Source organism: Girardinichthys multiradiatus, chromosome 5 (genome assembly GCF_021462225.1).
Source record: "Girardinichthys multiradiatus isolate DD_20200921_A chromosome 5, DD_fGirMul_XY1, whole genome shotgun sequence".
In the NCBI taxonomy this organism is placed as follows: Eukaryota; Metazoa; Chordata; class Actinopteri; order Cyprinodontiformes; family Goodeidae; genus Girardinichthys; species Girardinichthys multiradiatus.
Window position 1 is genome coordinate 10,476,981 of NC_061798.1, and position 21,205 is coordinate 10,498,185.

At 41.8% G+C, this 21,205-nt stretch overlaps 1 protein-coding gene across 4 annotated transcripts in view; it reads left to right on the plus strand.

Annotated features, from left to right (window-relative positions):
• The first annotated feature begins 1,222 nt into the window (after nt 1–1,222).
• LOC124868083 (transcription activator BRG1) overlaps nt 1,223–21,205 on the plus strand; it is a 30,325-nt gene continuing 10,342 nt past the window's right edge. For 2 of the 4 annotated variants that reach the window (XM_047364891.1, XM_047364893.1), the window contains exons 1-20: nt 1,224–1,420; nt 1,853–2,063; nt 4,661–4,793; nt 5,372–5,908; nt 6,102–6,200; nt 7,200–7,458; nt 11,751–11,877; nt 12,002–12,175; nt 12,283–12,456; nt 16,093–16,266; nt 16,407–16,454; nt 16,577–16,707; nt 17,785–17,842; nt 17,951–18,060; nt 18,146–18,293; nt 19,347–19,510; nt 19,615–19,681; nt 19,769–19,879; nt 20,357–20,599; nt 20,702–20,815. In XM_047364891.1, coding sequence (XP_047220847.1) covers nt 1,872–2,063; nt 4,661–4,793; nt 5,372–5,908; nt 6,102–6,200; nt 7,200–7,458; nt 11,751–11,877; nt 12,002–12,175; nt 12,283–12,456; nt 16,093–16,266; nt 16,407–16,454; nt 16,577–16,707; nt 17,785–17,842; nt 17,951–18,060; nt 18,146–18,293; nt 19,347–19,510; nt 19,615–19,681; nt 19,769–19,879; nt 20,357–20,599; nt 20,702–20,815 — 3,063 coding nt within the window. In that variant the 5' untranslated portion in view covers nt 1,224–1,420; nt 1,853–1,871. Of the gene's footprint in view, nt 1,421–1,852; nt 2,064–4,660; nt 4,794–5,371; nt 5,909–6,101; nt 6,201–7,199; nt 7,459–11,750; nt 11,878–12,001; nt 12,176–12,282; nt 12,457–16,092; nt 16,267–16,406; nt 16,455–16,576; nt 16,708–17,784; nt 17,843–17,950; nt 18,061–18,145; nt 18,294–19,346; nt 19,511–19,614; nt 19,682–19,768; nt 19,880–20,151; nt 20,600–20,701; nt 20,816–21,205 lie in introns of those variants that run through there. The other 2 variants (XM_047364892.1, XM_047364894.1) reach the window with 2 other exon arrangements.

Here is a 21,205-nt window from a genome sequence, read left to right on the forward strand (position 1 = left end):
TGCTCCATCGTGTAGATCATTATATAAAATAATTTTGCCATATTACTATAATAGTGAAGAAAAAAATTCAACTCAAACATATCTCACATGCTGCTCACACTTTCAATTCTGATATGATACTTTATTTACTGCCCAAATAATATCTTACAACTGCTGTGCATTTCTATTAACATGTCTTCACGTTTATATTCCTAAATAAAATCCAGTCCAACCTGGTTCCTCCAGCAGTCACCTAATTCCAAAATGGATCCGACCAGTGTGTAATTTTAACCCAGTATAAATACAATCGTTCTCTAAAGGTCTCAAATATTTGTGAACAGCATAATGACGACCTGTGAACACACTAGATAGTTTAGGGATAAAGGTGTGGAGAGGTTTAAGGCCAGCTTAGGTTACCAAAATATTGCTGTCTGCCTAAATGGGTAAACCAGGCAAGGGAGGCATTAACTAGATGTGAGGCCATAAGATCCATGGTAACTTTGGAGGAGCTGCAGAGATCTACATATCAAGTGAGAGAGTCAATCAACAGGACCACTATCTGTCATGCACTCTTCAAGTCTGGTCTTCATGAAAGACACACCATCCCCTGAGTGAAACATGGTGGCAGCATCATGTGGTGAGGATGCTTTTCTTCAGCATTGACACGAAAACTGGTCAGAGCTGATGGGAGGATGCAGGGCAATGCTGCAGCTGAGACTGGGGGGTTAAGCTTACAGCAGGACAACAACCCTAAACATTAATCCAGGCCTAAAATGCATGGTTTCCATCAAAGCTATTTCATGTGTTAGACTGATCCAGACCTAAATCCAACTGAGGACCTGCAGACTGACTGGAACAGAGCTATTTACCACCACTTCTGCTCCAGGCTGACTAAGTTTGAGCTATTTTGCAAAGATTGGGGAACATTTTTTCTCTAGATGTGCAAAGCTTATAACCTTACAACTCTTGCAGTGCAATGAAAGTGTTGACTCAGGAAGGCTGAATACAAGAGCGTGCCACACGTTTCAGAATTGTTTTCAATAAAAGCTTTTTAAAACCATGCACGATTTTTGTTCCACTTTGAATAAACAAGTATCTGTTGGAGTAGTTTTCCTCAGGTGTTCAAGATGCTTCCTCTGTTAGTTGCGATTGTTACTTCGACTGTAAGTAGTCGCACAATCCCGTCTTTTTCTGCCTTGATGCCCTGCTGTCGATGCGCACGCATGCGCGCTGCTGCGCGGCCGTGACTAGACATTCGGTCATAGGAGCGGTGGAGGGGGGCGCTCGAGCCACGTCGGTGAAACAAATCAACGCTTGAAGGCGGATTATAAAAAGGCCGAGGAGACTAATTGCGACAACTGCGGCGTCTTTTTGCATCTCCCACAAATAACAGCTCAGGAGCGCAGAGAATCGGCCCAGACTGCTTGTTCTGTTGATGCCGGTAGGTCCGTCAGCACAAGCACAGTCCGCCATTCCCCCTTTTTTTTTTAATGTTTAACCAGACATCATTCCCAGGGCTGATTGAGGAAATTCTTAGCCGCAGCAGGAGCGCCTGTACATAATTTACAGTATTTCCCTGTGCTCAGATCAAGTTCAGCGCTAGAGCCGGTTGTTGTAATTACATATGCACGCATCGGGCGGTTTGGTGCAGCGCAGCAGAAGAAAATCTTCATCTGATATGCGTTTAAAAAAAATAAATATATATATATATATATATATATTACATTATTTAACACAGAGGCGCAGAAGAATTTAGAAATCCAGCTTCAATGTTATTGTATTTAGGAAAAAATCAAATACGCATAATCATTTTGCATATTAAATTGCCACTTTTGCAAAGGTTTTCTTCCTGTTTTTGCTCATTTTCTCCCAGGAGCAGGAGATCCAGGGCGATGTCAACACCTGATCCTCCCATGGGGGGTACCCCCCGTCCTGGTCCCTCCCCCGGCCCTGGCCCCAGCCCAGGTCCTTCCCCTGGCTCCTCTCACAGCATGATGGGGCCCAGTCCGGGTCCTCCTTCCTCTGGACACTCCCAACCAGGGCCATCCGGATACGGACCGGACAACATGCACCCTCTGCACAAAGTAAGGACAAAAATCACCAGGGGGTCCTACTCAGACCCGGTAAAAATGTTACATGTGGGGGCAAAGGAAGCGCAAAGGGTCTAGGCAATGCTGGACCCCTTCATTGAAGTTCATTGATCTAGAAAAATATATAGTGACAATGAGAATGAACTAATTCAGTTTCATTGGGTTTCTTCATTGTAGGATTTGCTTTGATTATAACATAAAACTATAACATAAATTGACTACATCTATAAAGCCTGAACTATCTAACTTCAACTTCATAACACACCTGTAGACTTGTGCAAATATGTTATTCATTAAAATATCTAATATCTCTGCACTGGAATTAATACCAATAATAAATACATACCATGTGGTCCAGCTGGATGGGCTGGATTCCCTGACTCTGTGCCTTCATTCTCTCCTTCATCAGTTTCTTCTTTCTCTCTCTCTGACTCTGAAATCTTCCCATCTTCATCACTTACGCTAACATAATTTTCCTCATCTTCCCTCATTTCTTCACCTGTTACACTTTCAGTGGCCTCCTTCACCTGTGACCCTCCTGGTCTCTCTGTCACTCTTCTTCAAATCTCACAGTCTCTTCTTCCTTCTCATCCCTCACTTTTTTGCCAAAGAAACTGGAAATGTCTCCACTTTTAAATTTCCTTTTCATTTTGTTCTGCAATGTCAAGCAACAAGATTTTGAAAAATTAGCCAATTTATTACCACAAGAAGTCTATAACAATATGAAGCCAGAAGTGATCATATTCACACAAATCACACCAGCAGTTATATTCAGAAATCTTATTCTCATGGCCGCCAGTTTATTCTTTTCCTGATGTGACCAAATGGATGTTACGTGATTTAACTGTGCCTCATTGCGGTGATATTGATCATATAGAGCCGTCAATGAAACTGCAGCCCTTAAAAAAAGCAAACACGAAAATTCTTTTCATAGCTAAACTTTTCATTAACTGTTATCATGGTTATTGTAAACAAAACTAACAAGGAAATATGCTAACGCTCTTACAAATCACGCGCCAGTCACTGATGTCAAACTATTACACTGTGAACCTCGATCACTTCAGTGGACATTTCATTCATTCCAAACTTACGCTGACTTTACTGTTGCGTGTTAAAACGTCACCTGAACAAATGACTAGTAATTACAAGTATTTTGAGGAGATAAAAATAGGGGCCAACTGCCCCCCTGTAGATCTGTCCCTGCTCAGACCTTTCATCACTTTTAGCAATTCAGCACCGAAGATTGTGGTTACCCTTTTATTTAAAAACAGTGATCTACCTATTTAATGAAACTGATGCACAAAAAGGATTGAATTGTTAAACTATGTCATTATGCATTGTCTAATGTGCATTTGTAAACTTTACAAATGTCTTCTATAGAGACTAAAAGCAATTTTTATTGTGATAATTATTTATTTATAGACACTCACATCCAACATGCAGGGGTTGTTTTAGAAATGCTGTTTAAAAAATGTCTTTCTTGCACGTGCATCATCTAAAACAGTTATGAACTGCTTTACCAGGTCAACTGTGAGAAGGTATTTGTTTAATGTGTTTTTCAGATTGTTTTATTGAGCTTAAAAAATGCACAGCTGCTGTATTTTTATACTGCCTGTTACTCTAAGCCTTTGGTGGTACGTCTCCATCAGCTTTGTGCATCAAGAGACTTCATTTTGCTCATTCGTCTTTGACAAATAACTAAAACTCAGTCAAGGATCATTGTCCTGCTGGAAGATGAATCTCCTGACCTCAAGTCGAGTTTTTTTCTAGGTTTTCTACTAGGATTGCCCTGTATGTTGGTTTATCCATGTTTCCATGGAATCTGATCAGCTTCCCTATCTTTACAAAAGAAAACCATCCTCATAGCATAAAGCTTCCACCACCACATTTCACCCTGGAGATTTGGTTTCTGCTACACATATATTTATATGTAAGCAGACCAGAAAGTTATATTTGGTCGCATCTGGTCTGAGCATCCTCTTCCACAGTTTACTGTGTCCAGCTCATGGCCTATGGCAAACTGAACTTCTAAAGGCTTTTTTACAACAATAGCACGCCCAGATTTGTGAAATGTACGGCTTACAGTTGTCCTGTTAACAAGTTCTCCCACCTGAGCTTTGGATCTCTGCAGCTCCTCTAGAGTTACCAAGGGCCTGTTGGCTACTTCACTGACTATTACTCTCCTTGATAGACACAGCTGGTCAAGTAGACACCGTTTGTGCCATACTCATTCTATTTTCAGATAACAGATTCAGCAGAGCCCTGTGTGATGTTCAACCCTTGGGATAATATTTTAGACCATAGCCCTTCTTTAATCTTCTCCGCAGATTTCTCCTTGACCCGTCTGCTCCCTTCCTTGGTCATCATGATGCTATTTGTAAACTAAGGTTCTTCTAATAAAGCTCTGAGGCCTTCACAGAACAGCTGGGTTTACACCTAGATGAAGACATCCATTTACTTAGTTGGTTGCACAGGATTTTATTTAGCGGTATCCAAGTAAAGGGGACTGATTATAACACAGGCCACATTTTTGTTGTTTTGATGTTTTTATTTTATGTTGCTTATTATTCTCTTTTGAATACTCTCCACAGCCTATGGAGGGCATGCATGAGAAGAGCTTGTGTGATGACGGTCGCTTCAGTCAGATGAAGGGGCTTTCGATGAGACAGGGCGGGCACAGCGGTATGGGCCCCCCACCCAGCCCTCTGGATCAACACTCACAAGGTAATTGAGCAACACAAAGCTGTCTGAAGCAGTCATTCCTTTCAGGGTTGTGTAAGAAGACAAGCGGTGCGCAGCTTATTGGTAGCACTGGGGTCATGTGGTCAGATTTACTCACAGGGTTGCTGCAGGCACAGGCTACAGCATGTGTGAAGCACTGTATTCAAATGCTTTTTTGTTTTCTTTACTTTCATCACGATTTCACAACGCAGTGTGTAGTATTTCTTTCTTTTAGAAAGACATGCAGTGCATGAAACAAGACAGTTGGTCTCGGGTTTAACTCAGGGAGTCTGTCTGAAAGCTTTTGAAATAACAGTTGGGCTGGATTTTGAGAGGGTTAGGTAATGATTCCTTGTTTGGGTGTGCTGCAGGCTTGTAACAGGAAATGGTTTTGACATTTCAGAATATGCACGTCACTGATGAACTGAGATTCCAAAAAGAAATATGATGCGTTAAATATGAAACTACAGTCAACAGTTGGTTTGATTCCTTTACAGCTCATCATTGTTGGGTTACTAACTTCTTTTAGCGTCCTCGTTGAGTAATCACTTTCTCTTTGCCTGTTTATTTGGGTCTACTAGGCTACCACTCTCCACTAGGTGGCTCTGACCACTCCAGCCCTGTCGCTTCAACTGGCCCTCCATCTGGTCCTCTAATGCCATCAACCTCCTCCTCATCCTCTTCTGCTGGTTCTGCCTCAGCCTCTCTAGATGGCTCCAGTGTAGATCAACATTCCTTGGGGCCTAATAACCGGCCTGGACCTCCGGGGAATTCAGGACCTGGCCCCAGCCCCGGGCCTAGCCTTGGCTCCAGCGTGCCCAGTCTTGGTTCTGGCCTTGATGGTAGTGGTCCTGGAGGTCCTGGTGGCCCAACTCCCTTTAACCAAAATCAGCTTCACCAGCTCAGAGCCCAGATCATGGCATATAAGATGTTAGCCCGGGGACAACCCCTTCCGGATCATCTCCAAATGGCTGTCCAAGGAAAGAGGCCAATGCCAGGGATGCAGCAGCAGCCCATTTCCAGTCTGGTCTCTGGAGCCGTTGGAGGGCCAGGAGGTGGTCCAACAGGACCCGGATCAGGACCTGGGCCAATGGGCTCAAGCTACAGCCGGCCTCATGGTGAGTGTATAGAAAATGTGTGGAATACTTTGTGATGCAGTGCAGTTTCGTAACAAATTTCCTGTATCTTTCTGAATCTCTGAAAAAGTTGCATAAAACTACCAGACTTTAGCACGTATTTTCTCCCTAATTCTACAAAGACTGATTTTGAAGTCACTGAACCAAAGATGGTCTGTATCTTTCCATAACCTAGGCATGATGGGTCCCAACATGCCTCCCCCTGGTCCTTCAGGGACCCCAGTTGGGATGCAAGGACCAAATCCCAATGGACCCTCCAAGTCATGGCCTGAAGGTTAGTGGTTGTTCTGTCCGATGATGTATTGTCAGATTTTTGGCTGTTTTTCTCTTTTCATGTTTCCCATAGACACTTTTTTTTAGATTTCCACTATCTGCTTTAGGTAGTTTTTCAGGTATAGCACTTTGTTTTACCCTGTTATTGTAAAGCTTTAAAAACATCTTAAGGTACATACTGCACACCATCCCACAGTATGTCTAGCTCTGGACTAATAGCTCTTTAGTAATCCTTTTGTTGTGGCAGAAATACTGTTTTATAATTATCAAACTGTTATTTAATAAGAGTGAAGACTGGATTTAATAAAACAAAATAGTCCTCTTGAAACGATGAGGTAAAAGGACCAGACTGTTGCTGTTCAATTTAAAACGGAACCTTCTGCTAAAGGGAGTTTTTTTTCAACTATGTGTCAATTTGTACCCTTTTTGACAGTCAATTATTGTTTTGTTTTTTAAAGTTTTTTTTTGCGGTACTACCGGCCTTTATTTTTCCACAGTAGATAGACAGGAAATGGGAATGGAGGGAGAGGGGAAGACATGCGCTTAACCCCCTACACCACCAGCGCTGCGCCCCGACAGTCAATGATTTAAAGCTAGTTTCTAAAGTCTACCGTAGGAAAATGTAGTTTTATGATATATATCATCCAGCTGGAGGTACTGCAGTTAGTTTGGTTTGATCAGGAGTCACAATCTTTCATGTTTCATAAGACTCAACCTGCCTAAAGATAGATAGAAGCCAAAATAAAATGAACAAGGGTCTAAAACTGTCTTCAGAAATTATTATGATATAATATATATATAATAAATAATATATTGAATCTACAATTAAATTAAATTAGATCTGTTGTTTGAGCATTTGTTTTGAGCAAATATGAATCAAATATCTGTTGTAGGAAACTGCCAGAAACCCCATGTGCTTAGCTGTAAAGTGTTAAGATAATACTTTTATTTATGCTGTGACATTAAGTTTTCCTTCCTTGCTCTTTTCACTTTCCTTCAGGCCCTATGGTGAATGCAGCAGCCCCCTCTAACGCACCCCAAAAACTCATCCCCCCTCAGCCCACCGGTAGACCTTCTCCCGCTCCCCCATCAGTTCCCCCCGCTGCTTCCCCTGTAATGCCCCCGCAGACCCAGTCCCCTGGTCAGCCAGCTCAGCCTCCTCCCATGATGCCTTACCATGCCAAGCAGAACCGCATTACCCCCATCCAGAAACCCTGTGGCCTCGACCCCGTGGAGATACTGCAGGAAAGGGAGTACAGGTACATCAAGCCCCTTTAGGGATCCACCTTCCTTTAACTCAAGTATCTCACAAGTATCATGAGTAGCTTACTGGTATAAAGACTAACTACATTTAGGCATAGCTAAAATGTAAGTTTATGCATATGGCACAATTAGCAGTGCATTAAAATTCAGGTTTTAAAAACCATGCAACATATAACTGCAAAATACACCTATAACCAAACTTTATTCTACACATCCATAGCAGGGCCACCGTAAAAAAATGGATAAAGAATGAAAGACACAACAAAGTGACAATACCTGATTTTAAAAAAAAAAAAAACTTTCTTGGTTGACTGTATGTAGAATTGACTGGGAGTCTTTCAAGATTGGTTGCCGTATTTTGTAAAAGGTGTTAGGATGTGTAACGTGGGAAGGGGGCAGCGCTTTTTCCGATCATTGCGGAGAAGGTCAAAGCTTGCCAAGCGGACGTTTTGCTGATTTGAGGAATAACTCCAAATATTACTGTGACTGGGTTCGAGAAGATCTTAATATTCCATGAATCCAACAAAGTGTTATAGACTGCCCTCCAGAAGACCTGCAATATTTAACATCCCCATATGGCATCTATAATCTTGTGCAAATCTCATCAGACTCTGGGAACAAGTTTGTGAGTTTACTGTTTGACAAATGGAGTCTATGAACAACCTTAAATTTTATTAAACTATGTCTAATACATAGTTATTGATGATGTATGGATAAGCTTAGTTACCTGCCACCATTGCAACTCTGTTATTTGTAATCCCACCTTCACTTGCCACTGTTCCTTCATTCTGTACAAAGAGAGCGCTGATTCTGTTTGGACTAATTCATACAATGTTGACATAGCCCCTCTCTGTAATGTCCTTTTTCCTTTGTCCCTACTAAGCTTGGTTTGGCACAGTTCTATTTGCTTTTTAGACTTTTGCAGTAGTAATGGTTATGTGGAACCTTTACTATTTTTTAGTACCTAGTTGGATGCCATTCCAACCGAGCCGAGTCATGCTGAAAACACGACTTCAGAAGACTGTCAGTAACTGGTTGGGTCGGAGGCGATTCACTAGTCACAGCATATTTTACTAACTAATATCTTCAACCATTAAATGGTTTTACACAGGGCTTGAGGTATATATGACAACTACAGCAAGCTAGCATTAGGTACCGTTAGTTTACTCTTACACGTCGTCTAGCTCGTATCCTTTGGTTTGATACTGCTCTGTCGCCCCAGTGTAACTGGGTTATTTGTAATCAGGCTTTAGTGTCCAAACAGGTGTAGTTCATCTTTCCTGGACTTAAACCAGAAGCCAAATTTACAGATCTTAGCAGCCCAGTAAAAATGCATATAGTTAGGCATGGCTAGACCAGCCTCCTCTGTCTTTCCAAAAACTCCTTTCTGTTATGAGGTATTTTCGTATTCCGAATATACATAGACGTTTCTATACCATCAAATTCTTCATTACACTTTAGAACTATAAGGATGGATCTGCACAAGTCGGACAGAAACTTCAGAGTGCCGCAACAAAGGGTTCTGTCACAATATTGAACAGCAACAGGAATAAGGGACATCCCTGTGTTGTTCTTTGAAAGAGGGGAAAATAATCAGATATAATATTGTTAGTCTGAATTACAGCCAGTGGACACTTAAATGTTTGCAAGGACATCAGGGGTTTCAAATAAATTTCTTCGAACCATGATAAAACAAAACCTCCTTAGAGAGAACATCTCTGTGTATAACAATGGCCACCCCATAAATCCCAGTACCATGACCGCCTGGCTAAACTGGACCCTTAGTACCTAAAAACACTGCTAGGCCATACTACAACTAACCTGAGTGACAGCTTATCTCTGAAGATGCAGTACAGTGAATTACCTGTTCATGCACTGCCCACCAAACTGCGGGCCCCTGGCTGGCCGGTAAAGACACGAATAATTTCTCTTAATAAACTCATTGGGTTTTAATAGGATTTTAAAACAAAATTCCTCAGCCTCCGCAGTAATGGTCCTGAGTGTAGCTGGTTGAAAAAGCCCATAGTGGGAACCTTCAAGTCACCATAGGAATGATCTCTTTTTATTGAAAGCCACATGTTGCTTACTGATAGCTTGGACATAGTGGACTAAATTCTTGTCATTGTCCTAAGTGGTGATCCGTTTGATCTCTGTTTGCTTTCTTTAAAATAGCCTCCGTGTTATGAATAGAGTCAGAATGAGCCGCAGTAGCAGGTTCCAGTTCTGCAACGTGACCCCTGGTGTCATCTATTCTGGATTTCATTTTCTCCATTACATTCTGTAGTTTCTGAAGTCGATCCATGTGCAACTTTGCCGTAATGCTCAATGTGGTCATAAATTATCCTCGTGATCTGCTAACAGCAGCTAGCACCTTGTTTTGACTGCTAGCATTAGTTTCCTGGGAGTCAGCTTGGGGCTTTGGTATTTAGGCATTCCCTGGCAAATAACTTTGGTTCTTTTTGGTCTTTGGTTCTTTAATTTACAAAAGCTTTAGTATGATGCAAAATCAGTGCTGAAATTGTAGCTTTGTTTGCCAAATTTAAGGGCTCAATATGTCCTTACTTGGCTCCGCCCAAACCAGAACTCAAAAACAAGTTAATTTAGCCCAAACGTTTTTAAGCCTGCTTTTCTCTAGATATATTCAAAATCATGATATCATCACGAATATTGCAGATGTCCCAGTCAAACATTTTTGTCACTGAAACAAATCTGAGTTATTTAAAATTAGGCATCTACCAATACTAAGTCTCAGTTCGATACATAGTTAGAATCAAGGCATTCATTGCAACCTCCATAGCTGTAAATTGTAGTAAAGTTACATTACATCACATTTTGTAGTTCATAATTCTATAAACTACAGTTTATCAGTGTTACATGATAGTTTCCCATCTATCTCACTCACACCTGACGTTCCAGATGTCAGAGAAGCACTATGTTTCTAAAGATACGCTATTGCCAAAAGGTTTGGGTCACACGAACAAATCACTGAATTCCGCTGTTACAAACGTCCATGGCTGCAAGTGTATAAAGCAGGTGTGGAAAAACTTGACTGGCCTGGAGAGAGTCCTGACCTCAACCTTCTTGAATATCTTTGGAATGAGTTAGAGCAGAGGCTACTATTCTGGTTTTCTCATCTAACTTTTTACACACTTCTGAACTTTGTGGAACATGTTTAAAGAATAATTAAAGTTGCTATTGCTGGCAACATTGGGTCCATCAACAAATTGGATCTCATAGATTACTAATCGGATGTCATCAAAGTTCATGCTCATGTAAAAGTAGACAGACAAATACTTTTGGCAATATAGTGTATGTCTTTACTGGCTTTGAACATCTGGAGATAATTTTCTGCTTTTTCTTCTTTAAAAATATCTCAAACTCAGTCACATGGCACCTGTGAATGTCAATTAGATAAATTAATACTTCTGGAGATTTTGTGTATATCTGACTTGCACACATAACTACAGCCTTTAGTTAACACGTTTTGCGTCTGATGACATTTTGTATTTGTAACAGTTTTCTGAGTTGCTAGGCATTTTTACTCTGTTTTGATATGACTCATTAATAATTAGGTTTTATATTAATGTGGTTCCACTAATTTGCAGGCAAAACGTACATAATCAGGTGTTATAAATGGACTGCTGTCTGGGGTTATCTGGGTTAAGCATGCAGAGCAGATCACCCACAGGCAGGCAGCTGCAGCAGCCAAAACTGTTTTTTTCACTTTGAATGTCATTGAATACAGTAAGAAATTCTCAGATTGGTCAACCCAGCTTTGATAGATCCACAAAATAACGTGTATGGCCTATCATAAGTAATGTACAAGAAAACAGAGCAACTTTTAAATATTGGATGAGAAAGTGGTGGCCACACAGTTCACTCGTGGTGCAGCAGACATAAAAGCACAGAAAGCTCACCAATAACAGCCATCGAGAGTTGAGTTTAGTCAGTGGCTGTGAGTCCGATAATTCATAAAGGCTTTGATCGGGGACATGGTGCTGGTGCAGAGATATGGAGGCAACCCATGTATGGAGGCTACAGTCCTTGACACAGCCCTCATGGGTTGGAGTCCCAGTCCATTGACCTTTGCTGCATATCTTCTCCTGTCTCTCTGCAAGCCATTTCCTGTCGGTCAACTTACAAAAAATAAAGTCCACTAGTGCCACACAATTTTGACAAGAAAAGGTTGTGATCGGTACCCTGAGCAGATGCCTGGGATTTTATCTGAACATTACAAATACAACAGTAAATATCAATGAAACTGACTGTGTGACATTTGCTTTTTCAGGTTACAGGCTCGTATTGCTCATCGCATTGCTGAATTGGAGAACCTGCCCGGTTCCTTGGCTGGTGATTTACGTACCAAAGCTACAATAGAGCTCAAAGCTCTTCGTTTGCTGAACTTCCAGAGACAGGTAGAAACCACAGCATCTTCACCTTCAGTCATAAATACATCTTTTTATTCACTGTTTATTGTTTTTTTAAAACAATTTATTGTCAGAAGGGAGTTTATGTTTACATGCACACTGCTGTCCGTAGCTGCGTCAAGAGGTGGTGGTGTGTATGCGACGTGACACGGCTCTCGAAACCGCCCTGGATGCCAAGGCCTACAAGCGGAGCAAACGTCAGTCTCTGCGAGAGGCCCGCATCACAGAGAAACTGGAGAAACAGCAGAAGATTGAGCAAGAGCGCAAACGGAGACAAAAACATCAGGTAAAGGAGACACAAGAAGGCTACATGTATATGATTTTGAAAAACAGTACTTTTTAAATAACTCCTTTATTAATTAGCATTTTTACTTGTCTTGCTTGACCTGACAGGAGTACCTCAACAGCATTCTCCAGCATGCCAAAGACTTCAAGGAGTATCACCGCTCAGTCACGGGAAAGATTCAGAAGCTGACCAAAGCCGTCGCCACCTACCACGCCAACACTGAGCGGGAGCAAAAGAAGGAGAATGAACGAATTGAGAAAGAAAGAATGAGGCGGCTTATGGTAAGAAGCGAAAGGGATATCACTTTCTAGTACATAGAGTACAGACCAAAAGTTTGGACACAGCTTCTCATTCAAAGAGTTGTCTTTATTTTTATGACTATGAATATTATAGCTTCACACTGAAGGCATCAAAACTATGAATTAACACATGTGGAATTAAATAATGAAAAAAAATGTGAAACAACTGAAAATATGTCTTATATTCTAGGTTCTTCAAAGTAGCCAGCCTTTGCTTTGATTACTGCTCCGCACACTCTTGGCATTCTGTTGATGAGCTTCAAGAGGTGGTCACCTGAAATGGTTTTCACTTCACAGGTGTGCCCTGTCAGGTTTAATAAGTGGGATTTCAAGCCTTATAAATGGGGTTGGGACCATCAGTTGTGTTGTACAGGAGGTGGATACAGTACACAGCTGATAGTCCTACTGAATAGACTGTTAGAATTTGTATTATGGCAAGAAAAAAGCAGCTAAGTAAAGAAAATTGAGTGGGCATCATTACTTTATGAAATGAAGGTCAGTCAGTCCGAACAATTGGGAAAACTTTGAAAGTGTCCCCAAGTACAGTCGCAAAAACCATCAAGCGCTACAAAGAAACTGGCTCACATGAGGACCGCCCCAGGAAAGGAAGACCAAGAGTCACCTCTGCTGCGGATGATAAGTTTATCCGAGTCACCATCCTCAGAAATTGCAGGTTAACAGCAGCTCAGATTAGAGAACAGGTCAATGCCACACAGAGTTCTAGCAGCAGACACATCTCTAGAACAACTGTTAAGAGGAGACTGTGTGAATCAGGCCTTCATGGTAAAATAGCTGCTAGGAAACCACTGCTGAGGACAGGCAACAAGCAGAAGAGACTTGTTTGGGCTACAGAACACAAGGAATGGACATTAGACCAGTGGAAATCTGTGCTTTGGTCTGATGAGTCCAAGTTTGAGATCTTTGGGTCCAACCACCGTGTCTTTGTGTGGCGCAGAAGAGGTGAACGGATGGACTCTACATGTCTGGTTCCCACCGTGAAGCATAGAGGAGGAGGTGTGATGGTGTGGGGGTGCTTTGCTGGTGACACTGTTGGGGATTTATTCAAAATTGAAGGCATACTGAACCAGCATGGCTTCCACAGCTTCTTGCAGCGGCACGTTATTCCATCCGGTTTGCGTTTAGTTGGACCATCATTTATTTTTCAACAGGACAATGACCCCAAACACACCTCCAGGCTGTGTAAGGGCTATTTGACCAAGAAGGAGAGTGATGGGGTGCTGCGCCAGATGACCTGGCCTCCACAGTCACCGGACCTGAACCCAATCGAGATGGTTTGGGGTGAGCTGGACCGCAGAGTGAAGGCAAAAGGGCCAACAAGTGCTAAACATCTCTGGGAACTCCTTCAAGACTGTTGAAAAAACATTTCAGGTGACTACCTCTTGAAGCTCATCAACAGAATGCCAAGAGTGTGTGGAGCAGTAATCAAAGCAAAAGGTGGCTACTTTGAAGAACCTAGAATATAAGACATATTTTCAGTTGTTTCACACTTTTTTGTTCAGTATATAATTCCACATGCGTTAATTCATAGTTTTGATGCCTTCAGTGTGAAGCTACAATATTCATAGTCATGAAAATAAAGAAAACTCTTTGAATGAGAAGGTGTGTCCAAACGTTTGGTCTGTACTGTATGTCCCAATGAGGTTTCTTTTCTTTCCAATCCGAGTCACTTAGAACAATACCTAGTCCCAGTCTGATGACACCTTAACAAGAAAAATGTGCATTAACTCTGTGAATGCTATAATCTAAATTGGTGATATGTTCTTTCTCACAATTAAATGTGTGAAAATAAGTTTCACATTCGGCGCCTCAGGAGATGGAAAAGATCCTTTGTCGACACTGCTTACAGTGGGTGTGGGAAGCTGCTGACCTCAACGTGGGACATTATCGGGCAGTGGAAGGAGTACTTATCCTTATCTCCTCAATCCTGCTGTCATGCCTTACCTGGTGGATGCAGAGACTGAAAACTTAGAGTTGGAATCTCATTCCACCAAGGCTAAAGTTGCTGAGGTGATTACAAAGCTCCATGGTGGCAAGGCTTTGGGAGCGGAAGAGATCCGCTCTGACTACCTCAGGTCTCTGGATGTTGTGGGGCTGTCGTGGCTGATGCATCTCTTTAACACACTCCTCAGCCTTCCTGGTAAGGCCTATGCCAGGGTGTTGGAGAGGAGAGCCCTTCTGATAGTCGAACCTCGGCTTCAGGAGGGGCAGTGTGGGTTTCATCGTGGTCGTTAAACGTTGGATCAGCTCTACACCCTCTACAGGGCGCTTGAGGGTTCCTGGGAGTTTGCCCAACCACTTGTGCTTTGTGGACCTAGAAAAGGCATTTCCTCATGGAGGCCTGTGGGGGCTCTGGCAGGGCTGCCCTTCATCACGGGTCCTGTTTATAAGTTTCATGAACAGAATTTTTAGGTGCAGCCACTGTCCGGAAGGAGTCTGGTTTGCAGACCATTGGATGTGGTCTCTCCTTTTTGCAGATAACGTGGTTCTACTCGCTTCCTCTAGCCAAGACTGACAGCATACACTGGGGCGATTCACAGGCGAGTGTGAAGCTCCTTCAAGTCCGAGGCCATGGTTCTCGACTGGAAAAGGGTGGCTTGTTCTCTTCAGGTTGGAGGGGAGTTGGAAGTGGAGGAGTTGAAGTATCTTGGGGTCTTGTTCATGGGTGGGCGGAGAATGGAGCGGGAGAACGACGATGGAGATGGATTATTGCGTCCGCCAAAGTAATGCGAATGCTGCGCTGGTCTGTTGTCCTTGATTGTGTATACAGGAGTTGGACAATGAAACTGAAACACCTGGTTTTAGACCACAATAATTTATTAGAATGGTGTAGGGCCTCCTTTTGCGGCCAATACAGCGTCAATTTGTCTTGGGAATGACATATACAAGTCCTGCACAGTGGTCAGAGGGATTTTAAGCCATTAATCTCCTTGCACCATTGAAACTGACGTTTGGCATTGGCATGATTGACCAAAGGTTTGGCTATAGCAGTCCGGCCGTTCATATTGACCCTGTGGAGCTCCCGACGGACAGTCCTGGTGGAAACAGGAGAGTTGAGGTGCACATTTAATTCTGCCGTGATTTGGGCAGCCGTGGTTTTATGTTTATTGGATACAATCCGGGTTAGCACCCGAACATCCCTTTCAGACAGCTTTCTCTTGCGTCCACAGTTAATCCTGTTGGATGTGGTTCGTCCTTCTTGGTGGTATGCTGACATTACCCTGGATACCGTGGCTCTTGATACATCACAAAGACTTGCTGTCTTGGTCACCGATGCGCCAGCAAGACGTGCACCAACAATTTGTCCTCTTTTGAACTCTGGTATGTCACCCATAATGTTGTGTGCATTTCAATATTTTGAGCAAAACTGTGCTCTTACCCTGCTAATTGAACCTTCACACTCTGCTCTTACTGGTGCAATGTGTAATCAATGAAGACTGGCTACCAGGCTGGTCCAATTTAGCCATGAAACCTCCCACACTAAAAGGACAGGTGTTTCAGTTTCATTGTCCAACCCCTGTACATTGGATCTGATCGAGGCATCCTTGTAATGTAAATAACAGCTGTTTACAAACCTTCCCTTTCCTACCTGTTTTCCAGGCCGAGGATGAAGAGGGTTACCGTAAACTGATTGACCAGAAGAAGGATAAACGCCTGGCCTATTTACTACAGCAAACTGACGAGTATGTTGCCAACCTCACTGAGCTGGTACGAGCCCACAAAGCTGCACAGGCCCTCAAGGAGAAAAAAAAGAAGAAGAAAAAAAAGAAGAAGGTAAAGAAGATGCTGAATAAATTGATGTTTGTTAAGACAACGTTTGATCCAGCAGTAACCTCCGCTGACTATTTAAGGACTTTCTTGCTAAAAGTTGTATGCTATTTTTTTGTGATGTATTGTGTCTGCTTGTGCTGCAGTTGGAGAACGCAGAGGGTCAGACTCCTGCTCTTGGGCCTGATGGAGAGGTGAGCTAATATTTTACTCTTTACACTGAAATTTGTTTAAGTTTTTATGACCAAGGAAATCATCAATGTTTAATTAATCCTATTCAAGTATAGTCTGAGATCTAGTGTACCTCCTGTCGTAGCCCCTGGATGAGACGAGCCAGATGAGTGACCTGCCTGTAAAGCTAATCCATGTGGACAGTGGTAATATCCTGACCGGTGTGGATGCTCCCAAGGCTGGACAGCTGGAAACTTGGCTGGAGATGAACCCTGGGTGAGAACAAATACATTCAGGAAGGGTCAAAACCAGAAAAGAAATATGGTTGTATAATGAAATATGCTGCATATGTCAGTCAGTCATTTTCTACCGCTTCTTCCATAGTGGGTCGTGGGGGAGCTGGTGCCTATCTCCAGCAGTCTATAGGCGGGAGGCAGGGTACACCCTGGACTGGTCGCCAGTCCATTGCAGGGCTGCTGCATATGTGAAAGATGCAATTTACGCTCATGTTTATGTTCAGAAGATAAAGTGAGCCAGCAACAGCTTATATTTGTGTGCTAAAGTATTAAACATACCCAGTATGGTACATGCTAGCTATTCAGTAACCTCACTCGTTATTATAGAAGGTTCCCATGCTATCATAATAGCTGTTGTGATTTTGTTTTTTTAATTTAAGTTTTATTATCAGAACCAAAAGTGTATAATTTTAACATGACCTAATATGCTAACTTTATAGCACTGAACTAAAGTCCTGTCTATCCATTAAGCCATTGTGTTTTCTGATAATGTTCTACATGAAAAACCTTTTTAGTTACCAGCTAACATTTTGCATCATGGTAAACAGAAAATATATTGAACTCTGCTTGTACTCTGGTACACAGGGTTGGGTACAAGTTAAAAATGTAAACGTTCGGGATCATCCAAACTTCCCTAGCTTAAATTACTAACCCTAGTTATGTTGTAGTGTAAAACATCGTTTTATATCGCACTGCTTTTCATAGGGATTTAAACTTTTACGTTACATGTTCTTGGGTAATTGTCAGCTTGCTTGTAACTCAGCAAAAGTTAGAATTATGGGATATTAGCTGATTTCTAATTCTGGGCCTTTGGTTTGGGGTGTGCTTGTGTTGAATGTCATTTTTAGCTAAGGATAGGTGGCTCAAAGGGTTTCCTCTACTGTCCCTACAAAGTCTCCTTGAAGATTTCTTACCCGTTTAGTTTTAAGACAAGATTGCTCCTGTTTGTGTTACAGTAGAGCCAACCTGTCAAGGGGTGCGGCAGAGGTTAGACCAAGAAGTTTAGAAAGAGAAAAGCATTCTGATTTAATGTTGGTAATTGTTTGTGTCTGTTTAGTTACGAGGTTGCTCCCCGCTCAGACAGTGAAGACAGTGAAGAGGAGGAAGAGGAGGAGGTGGGTTGCCTTTTTAAACTTAATATGAAAATGTAGATGTACTTACTTTAAGCAGTCGCTGTTTCAGTTAAAGGTAAAGTAGCTTATGACTGAAAAATTGTGAGGTAGGAGGAAGAAGAAGATCCTCAGCCTTCAGCAGCTCCGGTGGAGGATAAGAAGAAGATTACAGACCCTGACAGTGAAGACGTGTCAGAGGTGGATGTCCGACATATCATTGAGTAAGTTTAAATGCTGCAATCAATGACAATGAGATTATTTTGGGCTGATCTTTTTACAGTAAAGCTAACTATGGGTTGGGTACAGGAATGCTAAACAGGATGTGGACGACGAGTACAGTGGTGCAGCGTTTGCTCGAGGACTTCAGTCGTATTACTCTGTGGCCCACGCCGTCACAGAGAAGGTGGATAAACAGTCTACTTTATTGATAAATGGACAGCTTAAACAGTATCAGGTAAACACATGAACAGAAATGTAAGTTTCAGTGAATGTCCTGTTGTACCCAGTTATTTAATGGAATGTTGTAACATCTCACTCAGCAAACTGGATCTGAGTTACCACTTCTGGTTCTGTTTTATGTACTTGATTTCATATTTTTACCACTCCAATGGTTATTTAAAAATGTCAAAGCACAGCATACCATATGGAGACAACTTACGTTATGATTTCTCAAACTATACAACAGTTAACCAGAATTTATTCAGCGATCCAAGTAATTTAAGATTAGGCATATTAATTAAAAGAGCTATTTAATCTCCCTAATTAACTTGTGAAGTTGTGATTGATATTCCTGTTTTTATAATTTAACTGTTGCTAAATAGAAAACCCAACAATAACAATAAGAATTTATAATCATTAAACCCTAAAATCAAGCAGCTTTTCAGCAACATAAACTGAGTCTGACCTGAGTTTAAATTTGCTTTAGGGGGGTGAAGATTTCTTAGCAGATAAAACAGCTATGATCTGGGAACCTTGGGCTTTTCCCTGTTACCTGTGGTGAAGTAAAGCCTCCTATTTGCATCAGATTGTGTGTGTTTATTTATATATATTTTTTTTACAGAGCTTTACCTTTTGACTTTATCTTTTGAGTTTTTTCTGCTATGACTTCTGAGTTTTTTCCTGCAAGAATTCTTAGACTTTTACTTGTTTTTATTAAAGTAATTTTCTTACTCCTCTTGGGTCACAGAAGGTATATTACTTCAGTTGAGGAAAGCAGGTCACATCCAACAGGAAGGTACAGCAGCCAATACAGTCTCTGTTTTACTAAGAACATCATTGGAAAGGGTGAAAAACATTTCACCCAAATTTGTTAGATCAATAAAATAATGTGCATGTCTTACAGTACAGTGTTGCAAGCTGTGGACAGGAATAAACTGGCTAAGTACATTTTAAATTGCCAGCAGTACACCAACCGCAGTTATCAGGAGTTGTGTTTAGTCAGGGGTATTGATAACAATCATTTAAAAAAAGACTTGATTTGAGCCCAAATGTGATACTTGTCTTTCAGATTAAAGGTCTGGAATGGCTAGTTTCTCTTTACAATAACAATCTGAATGGGATCCTGGCTGATGAGATGGGTCTGGGAAAAACCATCCAGACGATTGCCCTCATCACCTACCTCATGGAGCACAAGCGGCTCAACGGACCCTACCTCATCATTGTACCCCTCTCGTGAGTTAATTCTTGTGTTCATGATAAGATATTTAAATAAACTGCAGTTTTAAGAGAACATGGTTATTATGTTCAATTTAAACTGAGGTGAATCTTTTTGGCAGAACTTTGTCTAACTGGGTGTACGAGTTTGACAAGTGGGCACCATCGGTCGTTAAAGTGTCGTACAAAGTGAGTTTTTGATTACAGCCCCTTTAAGCATGTTGGTAGCCTCCTGCACACTTTGTAAACATAACAAGAATTTGTATGTGTTGTTAGGGGTCTCCTGCTGCTAGAAGAGCCTTTGTCCCCCAGTTGCGTAGCGGCAAGTTTAATGTTTTACTCACCACTTACGAGTACATCATCAAGGACAAACAAGTACTGGCCAAGGTAAGAGAGGACGGTAGGACAAAGACAGACACAAGGACGACCACAAACACGCTGAAGCAGACATAATGCAACTCTCACCATCTACATGTGTCTACATGATAACACACTGCATGCAGCTGTTTTTGACCTATTTAATAATTATCTTTTGACTTTGTTTGCTGTGTTTCTATTTGATGGATTTCAACTTTCCCAGGTTCTGCAACACATTGACATGGCTCTCCCCACTGTCTTCTGTGACCATCATGCTGCCATGCATTCATGTTGTCTTACAGGGTTCCAGAATGGGCTGACAGGTGGGTCAGGTCACAGTTCTGGTTCAGGACTCAGGCAGCTCCAGTCAACAGGACAAAGTGGACAAGAAATCGTCATTTAAAGCACTTTCTGTTTTCAGATGATTTGGTTGAATATAAGCACCAAGGAGAAACCTTAAGAAGCTGTAGCACTAGTGAAATATGTTCCATCTGTCCTGTCCCCCAGATCCGTTGGAAATACATGATTGTGGACGAAGGCCACCGTATGAAGAACCACCACTGTAAGCTGACCCAGGTTCTGAACACCCATTACCTTGCTCCAAGGCGAGTGTTGCTGACCGGGACTCCACTGCAGAACAAACTACCTGAACTGTGGGCGCTCCTCAACTTCCTTCTGCCCACCATTTTCAAGAGCTGCAGCACGTTTGAGCAGTGGTTCAATGCCCCATTTGCAATGACTGGAGAGAAGGTGTGCATTTCCTGCAGAAATATCCTAGATTAGACAGATCCTTGCAGGGCTTTTTTAAAGGTTACAAAAACATATTTTTGGTCAAACACTCTCCTTTTTAAGGTGGATCTTAATGAAGAGGAAACCATCTTGATTATTCGTCGCCTGCACAAAGTGCTGCGCCCCTTCCTGTTACGAAGATTAAAGAAGGAAGTGGAGGCTCAGCTTCCAGAGAAGGCATGGGTTTCTTCTCTCATCACACAGGAAACACCCTATTATAACTCCAGATACACATGAGGAAAAGTCTCCATCATAGCAACCTCCCCAATTATTACCTCTTCTGGTAAAGATGTGTGAAATAGATTCTAGTTTTATTGGAGTAGATTAATCTCACACTGATAAATTTCCAAACTTTAGTTTAAGGAGATTTATTAACTGTGGAAAAATATCTTGTTAGGAATTAATTGTCTTACACAAAATGACAGGTGTTACATCTCTTGGCATCCTTATGCAATTCCTATAAAAGTAACCTTTTCCCTGGGATGTGAAACTGATGTCAACTTTCTGATTTCTCTTAGCCATTCTTAGAAATGGGAAGGGTAGGTGAACATGCAGGTAAGGCAGATA